General features: G+C 41.4%; 1 protein-coding gene across 1 annotated transcript in view; it reads left to right on the top strand.

The window, feature by feature from the left end:
* The window catches only part of NUFIP1 (nuclear FMR1 interacting protein 1), a 33,959-nt gene that overhangs the window by 507 nt on the left and 15,350 nt on the right, over positions 1 to 18,102 (top strand). The window contains exons 2-6 of the mRNA XM_014608389.3: positions 725 to 813; positions 1,304 to 1,408; positions 4,193 to 4,255; positions 4,598 to 4,674; positions 16,560 to 16,652. Coding sequence (XP_014463875.1) covers positions 725 to 813; positions 1,304 to 1,408; positions 4,193 to 4,255; positions 4,598 to 4,674; positions 16,560 to 16,652 — 427 coding nt within the window. The remainder of the gene's footprint in view (positions 1 to 724; positions 814 to 1,303; positions 1,409 to 4,192; positions 4,256 to 4,597; positions 4,675 to 16,559; positions 16,653 to 18,102) is intronic.

Here is an 18,102-nt window from a genome sequence, read left to right as displayed (position 1 = left end):
TTCTCTGCTCAGGTCAGACTGATCCCCATATTTGGCAGCAGGAAGGAATTTTACCCCAGGGTCAGATTGGTAGGGCTGTGGGGGGTTTTGCCTTCCTCTCTAATGTGGGGTGCAGACCTCTCTGTACCCAGGGTCTCTTGAGTTCATATTGGCAACCTTTTACAGAAGCAGGATGTTGGTTGCTGCAGTCCATCTGCTTTACCTGTGGCAGGTTAGGGTGCGATGTCTTGTGTTGCATAAAGGTTGGCAGTAGTTTTCCAAAGAGGTTAGATTATATATTTGTTTTGGTTGATTTTAATTAGGGATGATCCTGCCTTGGGCGGGGTTGACCTCTGGAGGTCCGTTCAGGCTCAACTTCTATGCAGTTCTATGGAAAGGTTGGCTCCAATAACTAAGGTCAAAGCTTTTCAACCTGTAGCCCTGGGGGTCTGTACAATATTTAAAAGGGATCTGTAGAAGATGAGATCAATCGGAAGTATGCGAATACCCAGCTTACAATTCAAAGGAGTCCACACCCCCACTCAATTTTTTTTAAGGGTCCGCAAATGAAAAAAGGTTGAAAAGCGCTAACTTAGGCTGTGCACTCTTCTTCTGCTCCCCCTTCCCTTAAATATAATCCTGGTGGAAATAGGGTGTATTTTCACATTGCATTTTTATCACTTTTAATTTATAATTGCTGCTTTTTAATTTTCTTTTTGTTTTTTGGTAACTGGTGTTGTTGAAGGTGGAAGCTGCCATTTTGCCTCAGAATGGCAAGCTGAGCAAACACCCCCGTATTACAGACGTTCTGGCAGTGGAAACTACAAACAGAAGGTACTCACTATAATTGTTATGTCGAGCATGCAGCCTCAGGTGTAGTTCAAGTACAGAGTACTCTCAATTGAAACACATGGCGCATGCACCATGATGTGTCTGTAAGCCTAAATTCAGTATCGTGGGGTGCTTCTTTATTGTTGAGATGGGCTGGCCTCCTGCAAGAATCTTTTTCTCATGATTCATTTGATATCTTCAGTCTACCTAGATATTCAAAGCTTGGGATGGGTTGGTGGTAGCATTGATGCTTTAAAAAGAAAAGTAAACGGAACCTATTTGACTTTAAAAGCTGAGAGAAGTGGAATATGGTAGTTTGATTTAAAATTACTTTTCAGACTAAGCTGCATTTCAGATATCTGGAGTATTGAAATTCCAATTGATATAAAATATTTTCAACGCTTTCTTCATAGCATGTTACTTTATTTAAAATAAGAGCCAATATTTTTAATCAATTTCTTTAACCCTGTCCCCCTTTTTTCTCTTTTGGCAGAACAAAAAGAAAAAAGAACCAGATTTTGCTCACTATTGTGATACGTGTGACCGTGGCTTTAAAAACCAAGAAAAGTATGATGAACACATTGCACAGCACACACAGGTTGGGTTTGTTTATTTTTAGGAAGTCTATATTAAAGTAATGTTTTTGGCCTTCTGTCAACGTTCTTTCATTTTGGTGTTTGATTTTGTAACCTCACCGTAGTTTGTCATGGTCAGTGTCTGAATGGAAGATCTCTAGAGGGGATCCGTGTTCTACAAGGGTGGTATCAGTTGGTAATATTTGCATTAGAATCAGTACTTTTACCTTAACTGGGATCTAAGACAAGGAGTATAGTGCTAGTGCTAATTAGTATCCTTTTTGATTAAGAGGTAAAGCTAAGGTCCCAGTTAAATCTGTAACTTTTGCCTGTAGTTGCATGGGATTGGCTGTTGGTGACCCTGATGCTGAAAGCATATCTGGGTTTGAAACCTGTGTGAAATATTAAGGGATTTCCTACTCCAGATCTGAGTTAAATGCAGTTTTTCCATCCCATTGTTCCGTCCAGTGTCCCATGGTTCTTCCATTGAAAACAGTTCCACAATAGGAGTAATTCTTAGGTGCCATTTGCTCTACTTCTATCACTTCAAGCAAGAAACTGTAGTGAAGTTCTACCTTGCTGGTCGCTGAGAGTTGTAATCTGAATTTTAACAGGTATTTAGTTTCCCTTAATAAAGACTAGGGGCAATGTAGACTTTGTACCTAATAGTTCAAAAGATCTTGTAGCTTAATAGTGTGTAGCTGGTGGCTTTGTATGCTTTAAACAGTTCTGGGTTAAGTTTAACTTCGGGGAAATAGATTTCTTCTCTGTCCCTTTGTTATATAACACTTGTGAAATAATAATAGGACCTTTTGCTTACAGAGTGCTGTGGATCAGTTCACCAGCACCATCAGTCCTCAAATGGAAAGAATTTTGTTTTGAAAAACGCTTTGGGGAGGTGTAATGGAGAGCCAGAAGATTCTTGTTACTTGAGGAGAAAACAGTAGCAGCCAGAGCTGGCTGCAAGGAAAATAATCAGCCAGGGGAAGAGGCAGAGGCTAGGAGTGCCTATCAAAGCTGGTTATTCTGTGATAATCTAGCAGGGAAGAATCCTGCTTGGGAAGCATGGGCCCTGCTGCAGCAGCAAGGCCAGGAGCGGTGAGCTGCATTGGAGCCTTGTCAGCAAGCTTACTAGGGAAACATTTGAGGCAGCTCAGGGAGTCACATGACCAAATGGAGCATGGCTTCCAGCCATATAAACCCAGGGCCTGAATCAGAGCAGGCAGTCTGGCCCTGGAGGCTGCGGTGAAAAGAGCTCCAGAGCAGGAGGAACCAGGAGAACCCCTACCTGTCACAGGTGCTACCTTGAGGAAAGACTGATTGGACAGGCAACATATGCAAGGTGTGGTATAAGGGGTTGTTGGAGCCACATAATTAGGCCTTAAGGCTTACAAGTGCCCTGGGGCCTGGGTGGACTGAGTGCCTGCTCAGCAAGGGTAGGAATGAGACCAGTGGAGTTCAGGAGGAACCTGCTGGCTGTTAGAGGTACTGGGGCTTACTCTAGGACCCACTAGGCAGCCTCCCTTCCAATGAAACAATTACACCAAAGGTGTGGTATGTGAGTGAGAAGGGGAGAGCATCTTAGAGCTGGAGCAGGGTATGGCCACCAAGGGGCGCTCCAGCCACCCCTGGAGCATGAACCTGGTTATAAGAGTGGGGAGGAATCCACTATCTTGATTGGAAAAAAACCCGAACCACAATAAAACAAAAAGATGCTCCTGGTAATGGGTCCCCCAACAGAAATTGAGAAGCCTGCTACCAAAAGCATCTTCCTCTGTGTCTGCATCACAGTTGAACTGTTTTCAGAGACAGGACTTTCCATTTTTTTGCTGACTTCAGCAAAGGGGGTTTGAAAATAAAATGGTAAATATAGTGCGTAGCTTTCAGTCAGTTTAGGAATGACTTTTTTTTTTAAGCTGTAGCAATTGGACCTTTATATAGCTCTCTCTTAGTGCTTCTGGCCAGGGCTGTCCTACTTTCAGGGAGTCAGGAATTGTATGCTGCACCAGCACCCCTGCGTTGTGCTATGTGGCCCCTTGCTACATGGCAGGGGCCCCTTTTCTGCCCTAAACTTGTGCTGTGCAGGGTTGCCAGGTGTTCCTAAGCTCCCTTCCCACTGGCTTCATTGTCCCTGCATGCTCCAAGGGCAGAGGCAGGAAGCAAGATGGAGGAGGGAAGGGGGAACCCAGAGACCCCAGCAACAGGAGAAGGAGAGTGGTGTGGGTGCAGTGTCCAGACTGGGAGCCCAGGGGCTGCAGGTCAACCCCTTGGGGTTCCCATGCAGTCTGCAAATTGGACAGCCCTACTTTATGGAAAGTATTAACTGGCTACATAGTGGCTGAGATATATTAATGGTTAGTTGTATTAGTATGGAACAGTGGTGAAATTTGTAGTTTACTTATGAGTTCCTTCTCATACGGTGCATAACTAAAGTGTGGAACTCATTGCTACAACATCTTGTGGCAAACTGGCAGTTTAACCAGATTAAAAAAAAGGATTTTATGAATTCTAGGAGAAGTGAATAGTAGCTATTGAGCATGGGAGTTAGTGGTTTAGCCTCTGAATTGGAACTTCCTAGACCTTAAATGCCAGAAGATGCAAGTAGGAAGGGAACAATGGAAAAAACCCTGGTCATACCCTGTTCATTCTCCCTTTAACCATTTGCTGTCTGCCACTATGAGACACAAAACACTGGGTAAGATGGAGCTATGTCTGACCCAGTAAAAAGCAGTTCTTATCCTCTTATGAGTTGCCTATATAATTCAATGCAGACTCAAATATTAAATACACTTTTCCTTATTTTGCAGTGCCCAGAAGAGGGTTGCAGTTTTCGTGCACACGAGAAGTTAGTTCAGATACATTGGAAGAACGTAGGTATCTGAGATGGCTTCAGAACTTAAATTCCTGTTGAAGTCCACAGTGAAGAATCTGCTATTCCTTTCTCTCCATCGTCTTAAGATTTTTTTTTATATGCCTCTGGAAAAACAAAATCCTTAAAACTTGACCCTCAGTTGCATGTTAAACATGCAAATCATGTAAATGAAAATGAGAATTGCCCTGTATTGTCATAGAAAATAAGTGATGAAAATAAGCTTCATTCAGGCTCAGGGATATCTTGGTTGAAAAAGATGCAGAGTTTTTTTTTCTTTTGTATAATCAAATGTTCTCTTTGCATATTTTTTTAAATACTTCTGAAACCATTAACTCCCTAGATGCATGCTCCTGGTGTTAAAAGAATTAAATTGGATACTCCAGAGGAGATCGCTAAGTGGAGAGAGGAAAGAAAAAAGTGAGTAGCATTTCAGAAACTAATTGCATTGCAAAAGACGGCATTCTTCCACCATCACTACTCCCTTGAAATCTTTATAGTTTTCTCTTTGTATTTTTAGATTTTAGGTGAATTAGTTTTGCTATACTTATTGAAAATCAGTCAAAGTGTTAAATTAGAAGCAGGAAAAAGTAGCTGTCAGTCAAATTCCTGAATCAGGAGCGTGCATTGTACAAAGAAATGAGAAGAAATTTGACATAAATTACTGCTAAAACTTGATGAGATGATTGACTTGTTTTAAAATTTTTAAATCTCAGTTTAGAAAGGATAGAATAGTTAAAAATGATGGACCTGCTTGTTCTACTATTGGGCGCCGTTACTTGCTTTACAGTTATTGGTAGCTTGAAACCCAAGGATCTTCAGTACATGTAGCTTAATATGTAACCAAAGCCCAGTAGAGAGGAACCAGTGATCTACTGCAAAAAAAAATAGAAAAACAGCCACGAGCTACTCTCTAAGTACTTGTTTGTAGAGTCACAAAAAAAACCCCCAGACTGAAAACCTCTTGTGTTATGGGATCAGAAAAGGCTTCTGTTTTATAGATGTATGCTTGAGGCCCCATACAGCTGGCAGTAAAATGTTAGTGTCTAAAAATAATTATCTAAAGATTGTATTGTCATTTACCAGTGAGTAGTAGCTCTGTTCTGGACCTCACTACCATGGAGTAAGGTGAACTTGTTCTGGTACTGGGAGTTAATGGTTGCCTTAAGGAGCAGTGATCTCGTCCTGATTGCATTCAATATAGTCAGAGAGGTTACTTTCAACTGATAATATATGTACTTAAAATTGGTTCCTTTGAAACATTTTGTGTTCTAATTTTAAAAAGTAGGAGCAAAATGGACTGGAATGAAAAACGTACACTGAAATATGGGAATAAATTTTGGGGATTTGGGTAATTTGGATCAAACTCACTAATGAGGGTTTATTATCTGGTTTATCAAAAGAACATCAAGAAGTGAGTTGATTATTTACTCCTTTCTGAGCAAAAATTACTAGAAACTAATAGGCTTCCATTTAGTGGAGAAGGGCTATCAGCCATTGGGCCTATGTTTTTTGCCAAAGGCAGATAAATTCAATCTAGAAATTAGGCACAATTTCCCACTGGAGCACATAGCTAACTATAAGAAAAAGCTGCCAATGAAAGTGGTGAGTTCTCCCTCTCTTGATATTTTCAAATTAAGAGTGGCTGCCTTTTTGGTATTTATGCTTTAGTCAAACAGAGTTAATAGCCTTTACACAGGGATAACTGAGTGAAATGTAAGAATTTGTTATAAACAAGAAGTCTGTCTTCTTGTAATTTCACCTTGCCTTAAACTCTCTCCCATCTCAAGTTGAAATGTTTTTGCATTAGATACTATAAAGCTACAAGAATCTGAAAATGAGGGACCTCCTTATGATGATGGTCAAGCATTTAAATAAGCTACCTAGAGAAGTTGTGGAATCTCCATCCCTAGAAATTTTCAAGAGGCAGTTGGACAGATACTTGCCTGGGGTGGTTTAATCGGGGATGATGCTGCAGTGAGCAGGAGCCTGGACTAGATAAATTGTGAGGTCCCTTCCAGTCCTATCTTCTTGTGATCTTAAAATGGAATGTTAACAGCAGCTATAGGACATCTTCTGTGCAGGCTTCCAGAATTTCACAGTTTATTCCAGTAGACTGGACAATGGGATGTAACATCTTTGCTAAACCTTGTTGTAGATGTCATACAGTGAGCTTGCATGTCTGCATTCTCTTACTCAGAGTGTGTGCTGTTAAACGCATCTGTGCTATGAAAAAAAAGTTTCCCTTTCCCTATTTGGAATCGTCTAAAACACTTGAGAGAGAAGTAAAAACACTGCTGATGTGTAAGCCTTTTCTGTGATTAATATGCTCTCAGGGAAGCTGTAAGATGAAGTACAATGCAAAACTGCATAAAAAGATGCTGCTAATTGGGGCCTTATGTTACTAACCCACTTAGCTGTTCAAAGCTACAAGCTGCATTCAGATGAGGGCCAAGTCTCAAGGAGAAAGAAACCTAAACGATCTTTTACACTGATCAATCAAATGTAACCTGCTATTCAAAGCTAAAGCAGGTTACGTTTGATTGATCGGTGTGAAAGATTGTTTACGTTTCTTCTCCTTGAGACTTGGCCCTCATTTTTATACACAACTATTTTAAAAAAATGTAGAATATGAGAGTGAGTGATTTATTGGTGATGCTGTAAAGCATTGTATGAGAACTGAGTTTCCTACCTTGTCCTCTCTCAAATAAATTCAGAAATAAATTAACAGTACTTTCTGTAGCCATGTTGCAATTGGGCTGAGATCTTACCAGAGTGCAGGCCTGCTCATTACTTTAGTGGGAGTTTTCCAGGCTAGTCCACAGAACCCAACCCTTGTGGTTGCAGTTTTATGCAAAAGTTCTGAAGAAGATCCTGTACACAAAGCTCCTAATTCCTTATCATTCTTGAAAACGTAGTCATATTGAGGGGCCTCTTTTTTTTTTCCAGATTTGTTTTGTTGTCATTAAAACTCTTCATAGTAGAGGCAAAGCAATTTTGAAAAAAACTTGTTACTTTGGGATTGGAGATGGGTACCAGAGGACTGGAAAAGGGTCAGCATAGCTCCTCTCTTTTTATAAATAAATAAATAAATAAAAGTGTAAAAAGGAGGACCTTGGGAATTATACACAAGTTAGCCTCACCTCAGTACCTGGGAAATTACTGGAACATATTATATGGAAGTCCATTTACAAGCATCTGGAGGAGGAAAGGGTGATCATGAGTGGTCAGCATGGATTTATGAAGAACAAATCATGCTAGACAAGTTTGATCTTTGATGCAATTACTGCCCTTGCCTGTTTCCCATGACTTTGTAAATATTATTTCCAAGGGCTCAGAAATCTCATTTACCAGTTCTTTCAGTATCCTCGGGTGAAGTTCATCAGTTCCCACTGACTTGAATTTATTCAGACCCATCAAAAGTTCTCTGACTGTTTCTTCAGTTATCTTAGTCCTTGGCTTGTCCCCTTCTTTATCCAAATAATCCTTATGAGCTGTTTGGCTACAGCTTAATTTTTTTGTGTGTGTGAAGTGCGAGGTAAAGTACATGTAGAGCAGCTCTGTCGTCTTTGGAGTGTCTACAGAGACGCAGGGTTAAAGAGTCAAGGTGGCTGCTTTAATGAGGTCCTGAAGACAATACTGGCATTTGTTTGCTTGAGAGAGTGAGGAAGTTATCCCTTCTTGCTTCATCCTGCTTCCCTGAACCTGCTTTCATAGAAGGGTGCAGGTTCAGGGAAGCAGCGGGAAACAAATTGAATCACTCCTGGGCAATAACTTTTTTCTTGAATAATTTTTTGGCCACTGATATTCCATTAAAACGTTTTGCCACCTTGTGGTGAAATTCTGATAGTGTCATGGTAAAGAGCAGATTCCTGCTGTGGGGTAGACTTTTTCCCCCATGATACTTGTAACAATTTCTAGTGCATATACAGGTATCCAGGTATTGTAGCTGTATTGGTCTAGAGGAGTTGGGGCTTGTGGGCAGAGGTGGTATCTTTTTATTAGACCAACAAGCTTTTTGGAATTTTAAAAATTTTTAAATTTCTTTAATTTTTAAAGATTTTTTTTGCAGAAATCTTGTTGGTCTAATAAAAGAGATGACCTCTGTCCATGAGTCCTGATTGCTTTATGCATATACAGGCAGGACAAAGGAAAAGTTTCTGTTTATACCCACAGCCTTGGCCTGCCAACTGTTCGGTTCTATTTTTATAATTTGCCATAATCTTAAGTTTGTGAGGTTTCTTTGTTCTTTTTTAAATAAAGACCAGGGGTCAGCAACCTACAGCTCGCAAAGATCCAGTTCAGCACAAGGGAATTGATGGCTCCCCTTCACTTTGGAGCCTCCTGCTCTGTCACATCTGTATTGCCCTCATTGCAGTGGAACCGAGTATCTGCTGCGAGGGTGAGGGCATATAGATTCATAGATGTTGGGGTCGGAAGGGACCTCAATAGATCATCAAGTCCGACCCCCAAAGCTGGTTGGGGTTGCTAGCTGGTTGCTCAGTGTGATGGTGGCAGTGGGGACAGTTTTATGACCCACAGCTGGGTTGCCAGCCCAGGCTAGCAAAAGGTTGCCAATCCCTGATATAGTGCATGCTCTAGTAGCAACAGTCTATTTTCTTGATGCTGTTGTTAACCAGAAAAAGATTATCTAGACTATTGTCTTGTGGCAGCTGGTGTGAAACCAGCTTTTATCTCTCAGAAATTCAAAAGTTGTTTTTTGACTTATTTAAACTTGTCTAGAATTTGATGTTGATGGGTGGGGAAGAAAAACATTTTTACAGAGCCCTTAATCCCAGCCTTATAATCAGTGTTGAATTTAGCAAACAAGACATAGGTGCAGCCCATAGCTAGCTTTATATACTGCTAGACTAGTTCCCAGTAAAAATCCAACATAGCTGAAAATTACTGTTTAGCTTTTCATATGCCCTGATACTGTATGTGTGTGTTTGACAGGGGTTATAGTGATTAGTCTTCTTGTTTGGGATATTTGTATAAGAATTCCCAACTTTTACTGATATCCATACAGTTTGCTTATATGATGAAATTCATGTTTTGCTTGTAGCTATATCTGACCTTCCCAAAAATAGTATTGTAGAAGATCAGACAGCAAAGCACTGACCAGCACCGCTTGTAAGAAATAAGTTTCATAGATGTTAGGGTCGGAAGGGACCTCAATAGATCATCGAGTCCGACCCCCTGCATAGGCAGGAAAGAGTGCTGGGTCTAGATGACCCCAGCTAGATGCTTATCTAACCTCCTCTTGAAGACTCTCAGGGTAGGAGAGAGCACCACCTCCCTTGGGAGCCCATTCCAGACCTTGGCCACTCGAACTGTGAAGAAGTTCTTCCTAATGTCCACTCTAAATCTGCTCTGTGCTAGCTTGTGGCCATTATTTCTTGTAATCCCCGGGGGCGCCTTGGTGAATAAACACTCACCAATTCCCTTCTGTGCCCCTGTGATGAACTTATAGGCAGCCACAAGGTCGCCTCTCAACCTTCTCTTGCGGAGGCTGAAAAGGTCCAGTTTCTCTAGTCTCTCCTCATAGGCTTGGTCTGCAGGCCCTTAACCATACGAGTGGCCCTTCTCCGGACTGTCTCCAGGTTATCCACATCCCTCTTGAAGTGCGGTGCCCAGAATTGCACGCAGTACTCCAACTGCGGTCTGACCAGCGCCCGATAGAGGGGAAGTATCACCTCCTTGGATCTATTCGTCATGCATCTGCTGATGCACGATAAAGTGCCATTGGCTTTTCTGATGGCTTCGTCACACTGCTGACTCGTGTTCATCTTGGAGTCCACTAGGACTCCAAGATCCCTTTCCACCTCCGTGCCACCCAGCAGGTCATTCCCTAGGCTGTAGGTATGCTGGACATTTTTCCTCCCTAGGTGCAGCACTTTGCATTTCTTTTCTGCCTACTTGTCCAACCTGTCCAGGTCTGCTTGCAGCTGTTCCCTGCCCTCCAGCGTGTCCACTTCTCCCCATAGCTTTGTGTCATCTGCAAACTTGGACAGAGTACGTTTCACTCCCTCATCCAAGTCACTGATGAAGACATTAAAAAGTATTGGTCCAAGGACCGAGCCCTGCGGGACCCCACTGCCCACACGCTTCCAGGTCGAAACCGACCCATCCACCACGACTCTCTGGGTGCGACCCTCTAGCCAATTCTCCACCCACCGGACTGTGTAGTCATCCAAGTCACAGCCTCTTAACTTGTTCACCAGTATGGGGTGGGATACTGTATCGAAGGCCTTCCTGAAGTCTAAGTATACGACATCCACCCCTCCTCCTGTGTCCAGGCGTTTCGTAACCTGGTCATAAAAAGAGACTAGATTAGTCAGGCACGATCTGCCTGCTACAAACCCGTGCTGGTTTCCCCTCAGCATAATTTGTCCTGCCGGGCTCTCGCAAATGTGAGCCTTGATAATTTTTTTCAAAGATTTTGCCAAGGATGGAGGTGAGACTGACTGGCCTATAGTTGCCCAGGTCCTCCTTCCTCCCCTTCTTGAAGATGGGGACCACATTGGCCCTTTTCCAGTCCTCCGGGACTTTGCCTGTGCGCCACGAGCGTTCGAATATTCCCGCCAGTGGCTCTGCAATGATGTCGGCCAGTGCCTTCAGCACCCTCGGATGGAGCTCATCCTTGCCTGCCGACTTAAAGGCATCCAGTTCTTCCAAGTGACTCTGCACCATCTCAGGGTCTACGCATGGAAGTCTGGCACCTTGCTGCTGCCTCTCTACAACCCCAGTGAGAGACTTGTCCTGCCCCTCTCTTAGGAACACTGAGGCAAAGAACTCGTTGAGGAGTTCAGCCTTGTCCCCCCTGTCCGTCACCAATTGTTTCTGCCCATTTAGTAGGGGTCCTATTCCTCCCTGGGCCTTCCTTTTACTCCCTATATATCTAAAAAATAATTTCTTGTTGTCTTTTACTTGGGATGCCATCCTCAGCTCCATGGTAGCTTTGGCCCGTCTAACTGCCTCCCTACAAGCACGAGCAGAGGAGGTATATTTGTCTTTGGTGATCTCTCCCTGTTTCCACTTTTTATGTGCTCCCCTTTTGGCCCTTAGGCTGCCCTGGATTTCTCTGGTCAGCCTAAGTTGAAGTGTTCATTTATGTAAAGTGATAAAAGCTGTTTGTATGTGGAGACATGGGTACTGCATGGGCTACACTTGAAATCCTAAATGAATTTTATTACAAAACATTTATTGTTTACAAGATGCGTTTTGTACATCTAACTAATTACCTCTGAATCAGCTGAGAAATCCAGGACAGCTTAATTTGGAGTAAAAGCACTGTAAATAAACTTGTTTTTGTGGTGATCACTGGACTGTGACTAAACAGAGAAATGCCACCATAAATATACTTAATCATTCTAAATAACACAGTAGAACTATACCAGTCTACTTCTTACGCTTGACTTTGTATTTTAAAACCAATGTATTATGAGAACTAACATTTGAGCCTTCTCCATGGAGGAACAATTGGTGAGGCCTTACTGAGATTTGGGAGAGGGATGAGGGCTGGATGTGTTCACTATTTGCGCGTATACATGCTCAAAGATGCTATTTCGATAAGAATGAAGTTAAAGGACAATAATACACATTATATTCTCAAAATGAATATTTTTCTCTATAGCTTCTAAAGATGGAAGAAGCCTTCTAAAATTACTTTTAGATTTTTAAGTTTTACAGTTCATGTTCCTACAGTTCTAAGCACTGTGTGGCTTATCCTTGCTTGGCTCTTAGACACTAATGCAATAGAAACATTAAGTTTCTATAGCTCTACTCATTTACTTTTTGCTGGTTTTACTTTATTCAAAAAATGAATAAAAATCTACCTCTTGCTAGAGATTAAATGAGACCCTAATGCTGGAGCAGATTAATTGCACTTTCTCCTTCAGTGAGATTTAAGACTTGACTCTAAAACACCCAGAACGGCCTCTGGCTGGTAGCAGGGTACTAGTCTTGGATTGAAATCTAATTTGAGCTATTAGAGCAATTACTACATTCCAGACCACTTCTCTGCTGAGGTATAAATGAAACCCAGAGACTCTTAACTGTGCACTTGGTTTTCATGTCCTCAGTGTTGTATTGTTCACTGAAGAAATCCTAGAGGTGTGTACACACGTGTGCATGTGTATATGTATATCAATCTGTGTGACACTTTTTGAATTTTAGTCAGACAGAAGTGTTTACGGTGCTTTCTCAGAAAAATCTTCCTGATTAAGGATTTTATTGCTTGAATTCTTCAAGGAATTAATTTATTTTCACTTTGCGCTTTGCTTTGACAGATGTTTTAAGGCCTATTACATTTGAGTTCCTGCAAAATCCCTGTATGAATCATTATACTAAAATATATGGAAATGAGACTTTTGACCAATAAAAATCAAAAGGATTAATGAAGTTGTAGAATTAGCACAATCTAACAGAATCCTCTAAAGCTAAGGCCACTAGGTGGTGTGGTTTTGTAGTTTATTTTGGTGCTTTTACTGCTTGTGTGGACATCTTGTTTAGTTATAATACATGGGTGCAGAATGACTGCCTAGGTGACTTCTGTTGGTTTGGGGTTTTTTTAAAGTGAGGAATCTGTACTAAAGTCTTTTAAAATATAATTTTTGTGAAGCAATAAATTGAGCCTTCAGCAAAGTAACTATTTAGTAATGTGACTCAGCAACAAAGCTTCAGTAAACTTTGCATTGTAGCAAAAAAAGGATGCCAGAGTGAGCCTGAGCTGCTATGTTGTTTAGGTCTGTGGTGTTTGAAGGGGGTGTGTATTTACTGTCTGAAGTTTCTCTTGCAATTAAGGGAGCTAGTTTTTTTTTTTTTTGTTTTGTTTTGTTTTCCAGGTCATAAACAGTCAGATCCTAAGCAAGCAGTGGCATTTTAATGTATTTAGCTCCGTGCTCAGGCTTTAATTGCTGTTCTAGTTCTTCTGTTGCTTATTCCTTTAGCACTCTGGTTATTTCCCAAGGTCATAACTACTTTTTTTAAATAGTTCCTCTTTTGAGTGTATCCTAAAAATTCAGGAGTAAAAATGCACCTATACCAAGAATATATAGGCACCTGCACTGGGGAAATTAACATCTTGGGGCACCTATACACATACTTTTGTGTCCCACAACACACCAGAGATCTGTCGCTTCAGAGCAGACTCAATCAAGTCTGCTCTGAATGCGAGGTGAGGCAAACTGTGCTGTGCTGTTGTATAAGCAGCGAAATGCGTATCAGCACGCAGAAAATGGCAGCAGTGCACTTTTGAAGTAAAGCATCTCCAATGTGTTTTAGTTAAAAAATGCATCGCCACTTTCTCAGCTCTGCACACTTTGCTGCTTGGACAACTGCAAATGTTGCAGTGCCTGGTGCTTTTCAAAGTGCCTAGTGCTGTGGTGCTTTTATGTGTAAAAATGACCTTAGTTTCTGTTTGCCCAGAAACAGTTCTTTATCTTCGTGATGTCACTTTAAATTGCTGTAGTGTCTGTGGCCTTTGTATTTAGTGTAAAGATCTGATAATTCTCAAGTAACCTGTGAGTCCCTTCCTGTCCGGAGAAACTTTAAAATTAGGCAGTATAGTGAGGTGGTTCCCAGGTCCTCATTGCCCTAGTATATTAACAGATGATGCAAGTAGCTATTCATGAACTGTGTAGACTCACTTCATCGCCAAAACTGATGTGGTCCTGCCCCCTCTTCCCTGGCAAGTAGGCTAGTCTCTTGCTTTTTAGTCTTGCAGACAGTGAGAAGGAATATAATGAGAACTGTTGACCAGACACATACTTGTTGACATTCCACACTAATTATCACATAAGGCACAGTTCCTGTATTTCTTTGTATGAAAAGAGTTCCTTCCCACAGAAATCTGTATCCTGTTTGTATATGGTAAATCTGACTACCCTATCTTCAGCTATCGCACAGCAAGTTATTGAGATAATTGCAGCCAGGCAACCTTAGTGTAAAAATGGAATTCTTATGCCTGTCCTCTACATTGACTTTTTATGCCCGGATAGGTTATTGAATTTGCTGCCTTTAACTCTCTCCTCCTGAACTCATTTGTTTTGCTTTTCCCTTATTTTGATATGTCTCGTCTATGTGTTGATGTAGAGTCTTTGTAGAAGCTTCATTCATATGGGCATTTATTGAATACTTTCTGCTGGCTAAAAGATTTAGTGCATGGTTCTGTAGTAAAGGGGTAGGGCTAGGAATCAGAGGGACCTAGACAAATTGGAGGACTGGGCCAAAAGAGATCTCATGAGGTTCAACAAGGACAAGTGCAGAGTCCTCTACTTAGGACAGAGCAGTCCCATGCATCAGTACAGGATGCCCTGCAGAAAAGAACGTGGGGGTTACAGTGGACAAGAAGCTGAATATGAGCCAGCAGTGTGCCTTTGTTGCCAAGAAGGCTAGCTGCATACTGGGCTGCATTAGTAGGACTGTTGCTAGCAGTCAAAGCGAAGCAATTATTCTCCTCTATTCAGCACTGGTGAGGCCACATCTAGAGTACTGTGTTCAGCTTTGGGCCCCCTGCTACCAAAAGGATGTGGACAAATTGGAGAGAGTCCAGTGGAGGGCAAAAAAATGTGAGGGGGCTGGGGGATATAACTTATGAGGAAAGACTGAGCACCCCAGGGTGCTGTGGCATTCTGGGTAAGAACCACTGGGATGGAGCAACATTGTCAAGTCCGCAAGTTGGCCTGGTCAATGCTGGTTAAGTTTATTCAACAGATACTACCTTTCTTCATCATAGGCATCTATACACACATCTGGTGCAAGTTAACAAAAGCCAGCCCTCCTATTGCATGAATACATTTACTTCCTTGAATGGTGGTAAACAGCACAGCTGATAGATGTTATCTGATATACAGCTATTGGAAAGATGGTAGCATGGATGCACTCTAGTTGCACATCAGTTTCAGCAGTGATAAGAAATGGCAAACTGGAAGATGCATAACAGTTGCTTTTTTTGCTGGGCTTTAGTTACCATTGCTTTTGATCAAAACAATGGCAGGAATAACTCCCATGGAAGGTATAGAATGTGATAACATTAGGACTTCTGGAAGAAATGCAATAAAAGTATATATAAGCATGATTTGCAAAAACTTACCAGCCCCATTAAAAACCTTACTTTAGAAGGAATGAGCTTTGTAAAAATTTCTGTTGTTCTTTTTCACCTCGCCTCCTTCCTTGGCAGCTGTCTTGCCTCGGCTTGTTCTGCTAACGTGTACTTTTGCTACTACAAAATAGAGGAGGATGTGTGAGAAGATGAAATATTTAGCACAAAAGGCTGGCTGTTTGTGTTTTTTGACAACTGTGCATGTGTAGCTGCTCCTGGCTGATGCTGCTCCTTTTTTAACAGACATGAATTATTAATAACTGGTATTACATTCCTTAAGAACAGGATAAAACCAGTGTTTTTCTATATCCTTTTTTTCTTGGCGTCTCAAAGTGCTTTACAAAGTGGTGAGGTCTCTACTGAAAGAGTAAGGCCTGATGGGCAAATAGAAGAGCCATTTGTAAGATGTCTTGCAATGATTCACATCAGACTTTGCATGTTAGAACTAGTGTACCATTTTCCTTAAGGAAGAACAGAGTCTGGGGTGATGCAAAGAAATAGCTTGTGAAACAGTTATAATAGTGGATTTGTTTTGGTCTGCATGACTTATTCCAGTTTCAAGAAAAATTGCTGAAGAGGGCAGGAATACTGGTGAAACAGGTCAGTGTGCAAGCACAATACTGAATATTACTTGAAAGGAAACTGTGTGCTTTCCTTACCTGTTGTCATAAAGGAGTTCTGTGTGTCCAGAGGCTCTCCTGATGAACTATGTTTTGGTTTTTTGGGGGGGTTTTTTTGTGTAGCAAAACCCAGCCTGAATGAGCAATGAGCAGAAAATCTTTCATATGAAGATGGGGTTATCTTGATAAACACGCACTGTGCCTGTGACAGTTGAATGTTTTGGTTGAAGAACTATTAATGTTGTGGCATAAGCTTGTCATGTTATGTAATGGCCTGGTGAAATCTGTAGATGTTATCGTTTTGGGATTTTTTTGTCTTTAGTTTGTGAGGTCATTAGATTGTCTAATAAAGCCATTGCACTTCAGTGTACCCTCTGTACCTGTATATATACAGGTGGGTGTATTTCCCCCCCTTCCCGTTTCCAGTCCTAGTATCATGAGCAAACAGTCTGATTTAAACTTATCTAAAAGGTGTTTCACAGACACAAAAGATTAAACTACATTCATGTGGGGTGTATGTTGCAGGTATGGGTTATGACAGGTGCGAATTAAACATTTACACTTTTTGTCTTTTTCTCTAGAAACTTCCCTACAGTGGCCAACATTGAAAAGAAGAAAGTATTGCAGAAAGAGAAAGAAGAGAGAGGTGAAGTGCTGACAACTCTGCAGTTTGGGTAAGCTTTTTCTAGCAGTATTTAACCTTCTAGTAATTGGTCAAAAGTCCACTCCTTTTCAAACATACTGCAGAAGTGGTTGCATTGTAACTTACTGTCCTCATATCCTTCATTTTATTCAAGCTGCAAATTTAATGTTGTTCACAGTACTGTGCAATCCTCTCTTGTGACTTAGCCAGTTGAAACAGTAATCATGTTATAGTCCTGATGTTCTGGGCAGATTCTGTTCCCTGGCTTGTTTAAGAAAACAAAATTTCAAAGTATGCTAAATTTTAAAACAAGAAGCTCAGTCACTGAATAAGCAGCTACATTGTGTGCCCTTGTTTCTTCTTGGAATCCTGTTGGTCTTACCTGCAAACCCCTGGAAGTCACCATGCAGGCTTCTGTAGCGATAGATTGGCTTTATTTTCTTCCCACCTCTTATTCTTTCAAGCGTCTTAGAATGTACCCAACTCCCCAGCCTCTTGTTAATTGACCAGAAGAACTGAGTAGGATCAGCAGAAGTGTTCCCAGCTCAATATGCTAGAGCTCTTCCTGCTTCCATGTGGAGCATTTCTGCTGCTCTGCAGGGATGGACTGAGACTTATCTGTACTAAGAAAACTTGGTTCCGTGTAAGCTCTTCTAATGTAGCTTGAGTATGTTAATAGAAAGGGGATCCTTAACCTGGTTGTCTTAATTTGATATAGCAGTGCAGATAGTCCCAATGGAGACCAAGTTGCGGAAGCTGCTCCTGTCACCCTTGCAGTAGTATCCCGGTCTGTCTTTGCTCACTTCTCCAGGCCTGTGTAACAAAGAGTCCTTAGTAAGTAAGAATAAGTTGGCATTTTCCTTGTCTGGCTTGTGTGAGATGGAATAAATTTTAACACTGGTAATAAGACACGAAGTGAATGTAAAGCCTGAATACTTGGAAATGGAGGCCTAGAGAGGGTCATAACTAGAGGTGAAGGTGATCCCTGCTTGTCAAAGTAATAAAATCACTAGTGTCTAATGAATTTTTTTCTGATAGCACTTGTCTGACTGTGCTAGTGAGCTGACTCAGAAGGCAGCACCTAAAGGTTTAATTGCCTTTCATGCCTAAGATTGTCACATGTCAACAGTTTTACTGCTAGAAAAGTGATTTAGAAAAATGATTCTTAAGCTGTTAGCTGTTCCCTTTTTGTTTTTTCTTGGTGACTTCCATCTCCAATGCTGGTTTAGGTTAGAAATCTTTGTCCAAACTGCTAGCACTACAGACTCAATCTGCTGTCCAGAAAGCTGTTGTTTCTGCTTTGTATGTCAACAATAAAGATTCTGGAGTTGGTGCTTAAGTAGCAAACTTACTTATGCGTGAGGCAAGCTAGAACGCAGCTTATTCTCTGGAACCTTGTGGCATTCAGGCAAACAGCAAACTAAGATTTTAAAAAGGAATAGGTAATTAACACTTCAGAGCCACAGTAGAAAAGTGCTACT

The sequence above is a fragment of the Alligator mississippiensis genome, chromosome 1 (assembly GCF_030867095.1).
Source record: "Alligator mississippiensis isolate rAllMis1 chromosome 1, rAllMis1, whole genome shotgun sequence".
Classification (NCBI taxonomy): Eukaryota; Metazoa; Chordata; order Crocodylia; family Alligatoridae; genus Alligator; species Alligator mississippiensis.
This window is presented reverse-complemented; position numbering and strand designations above follow the sequence as displayed.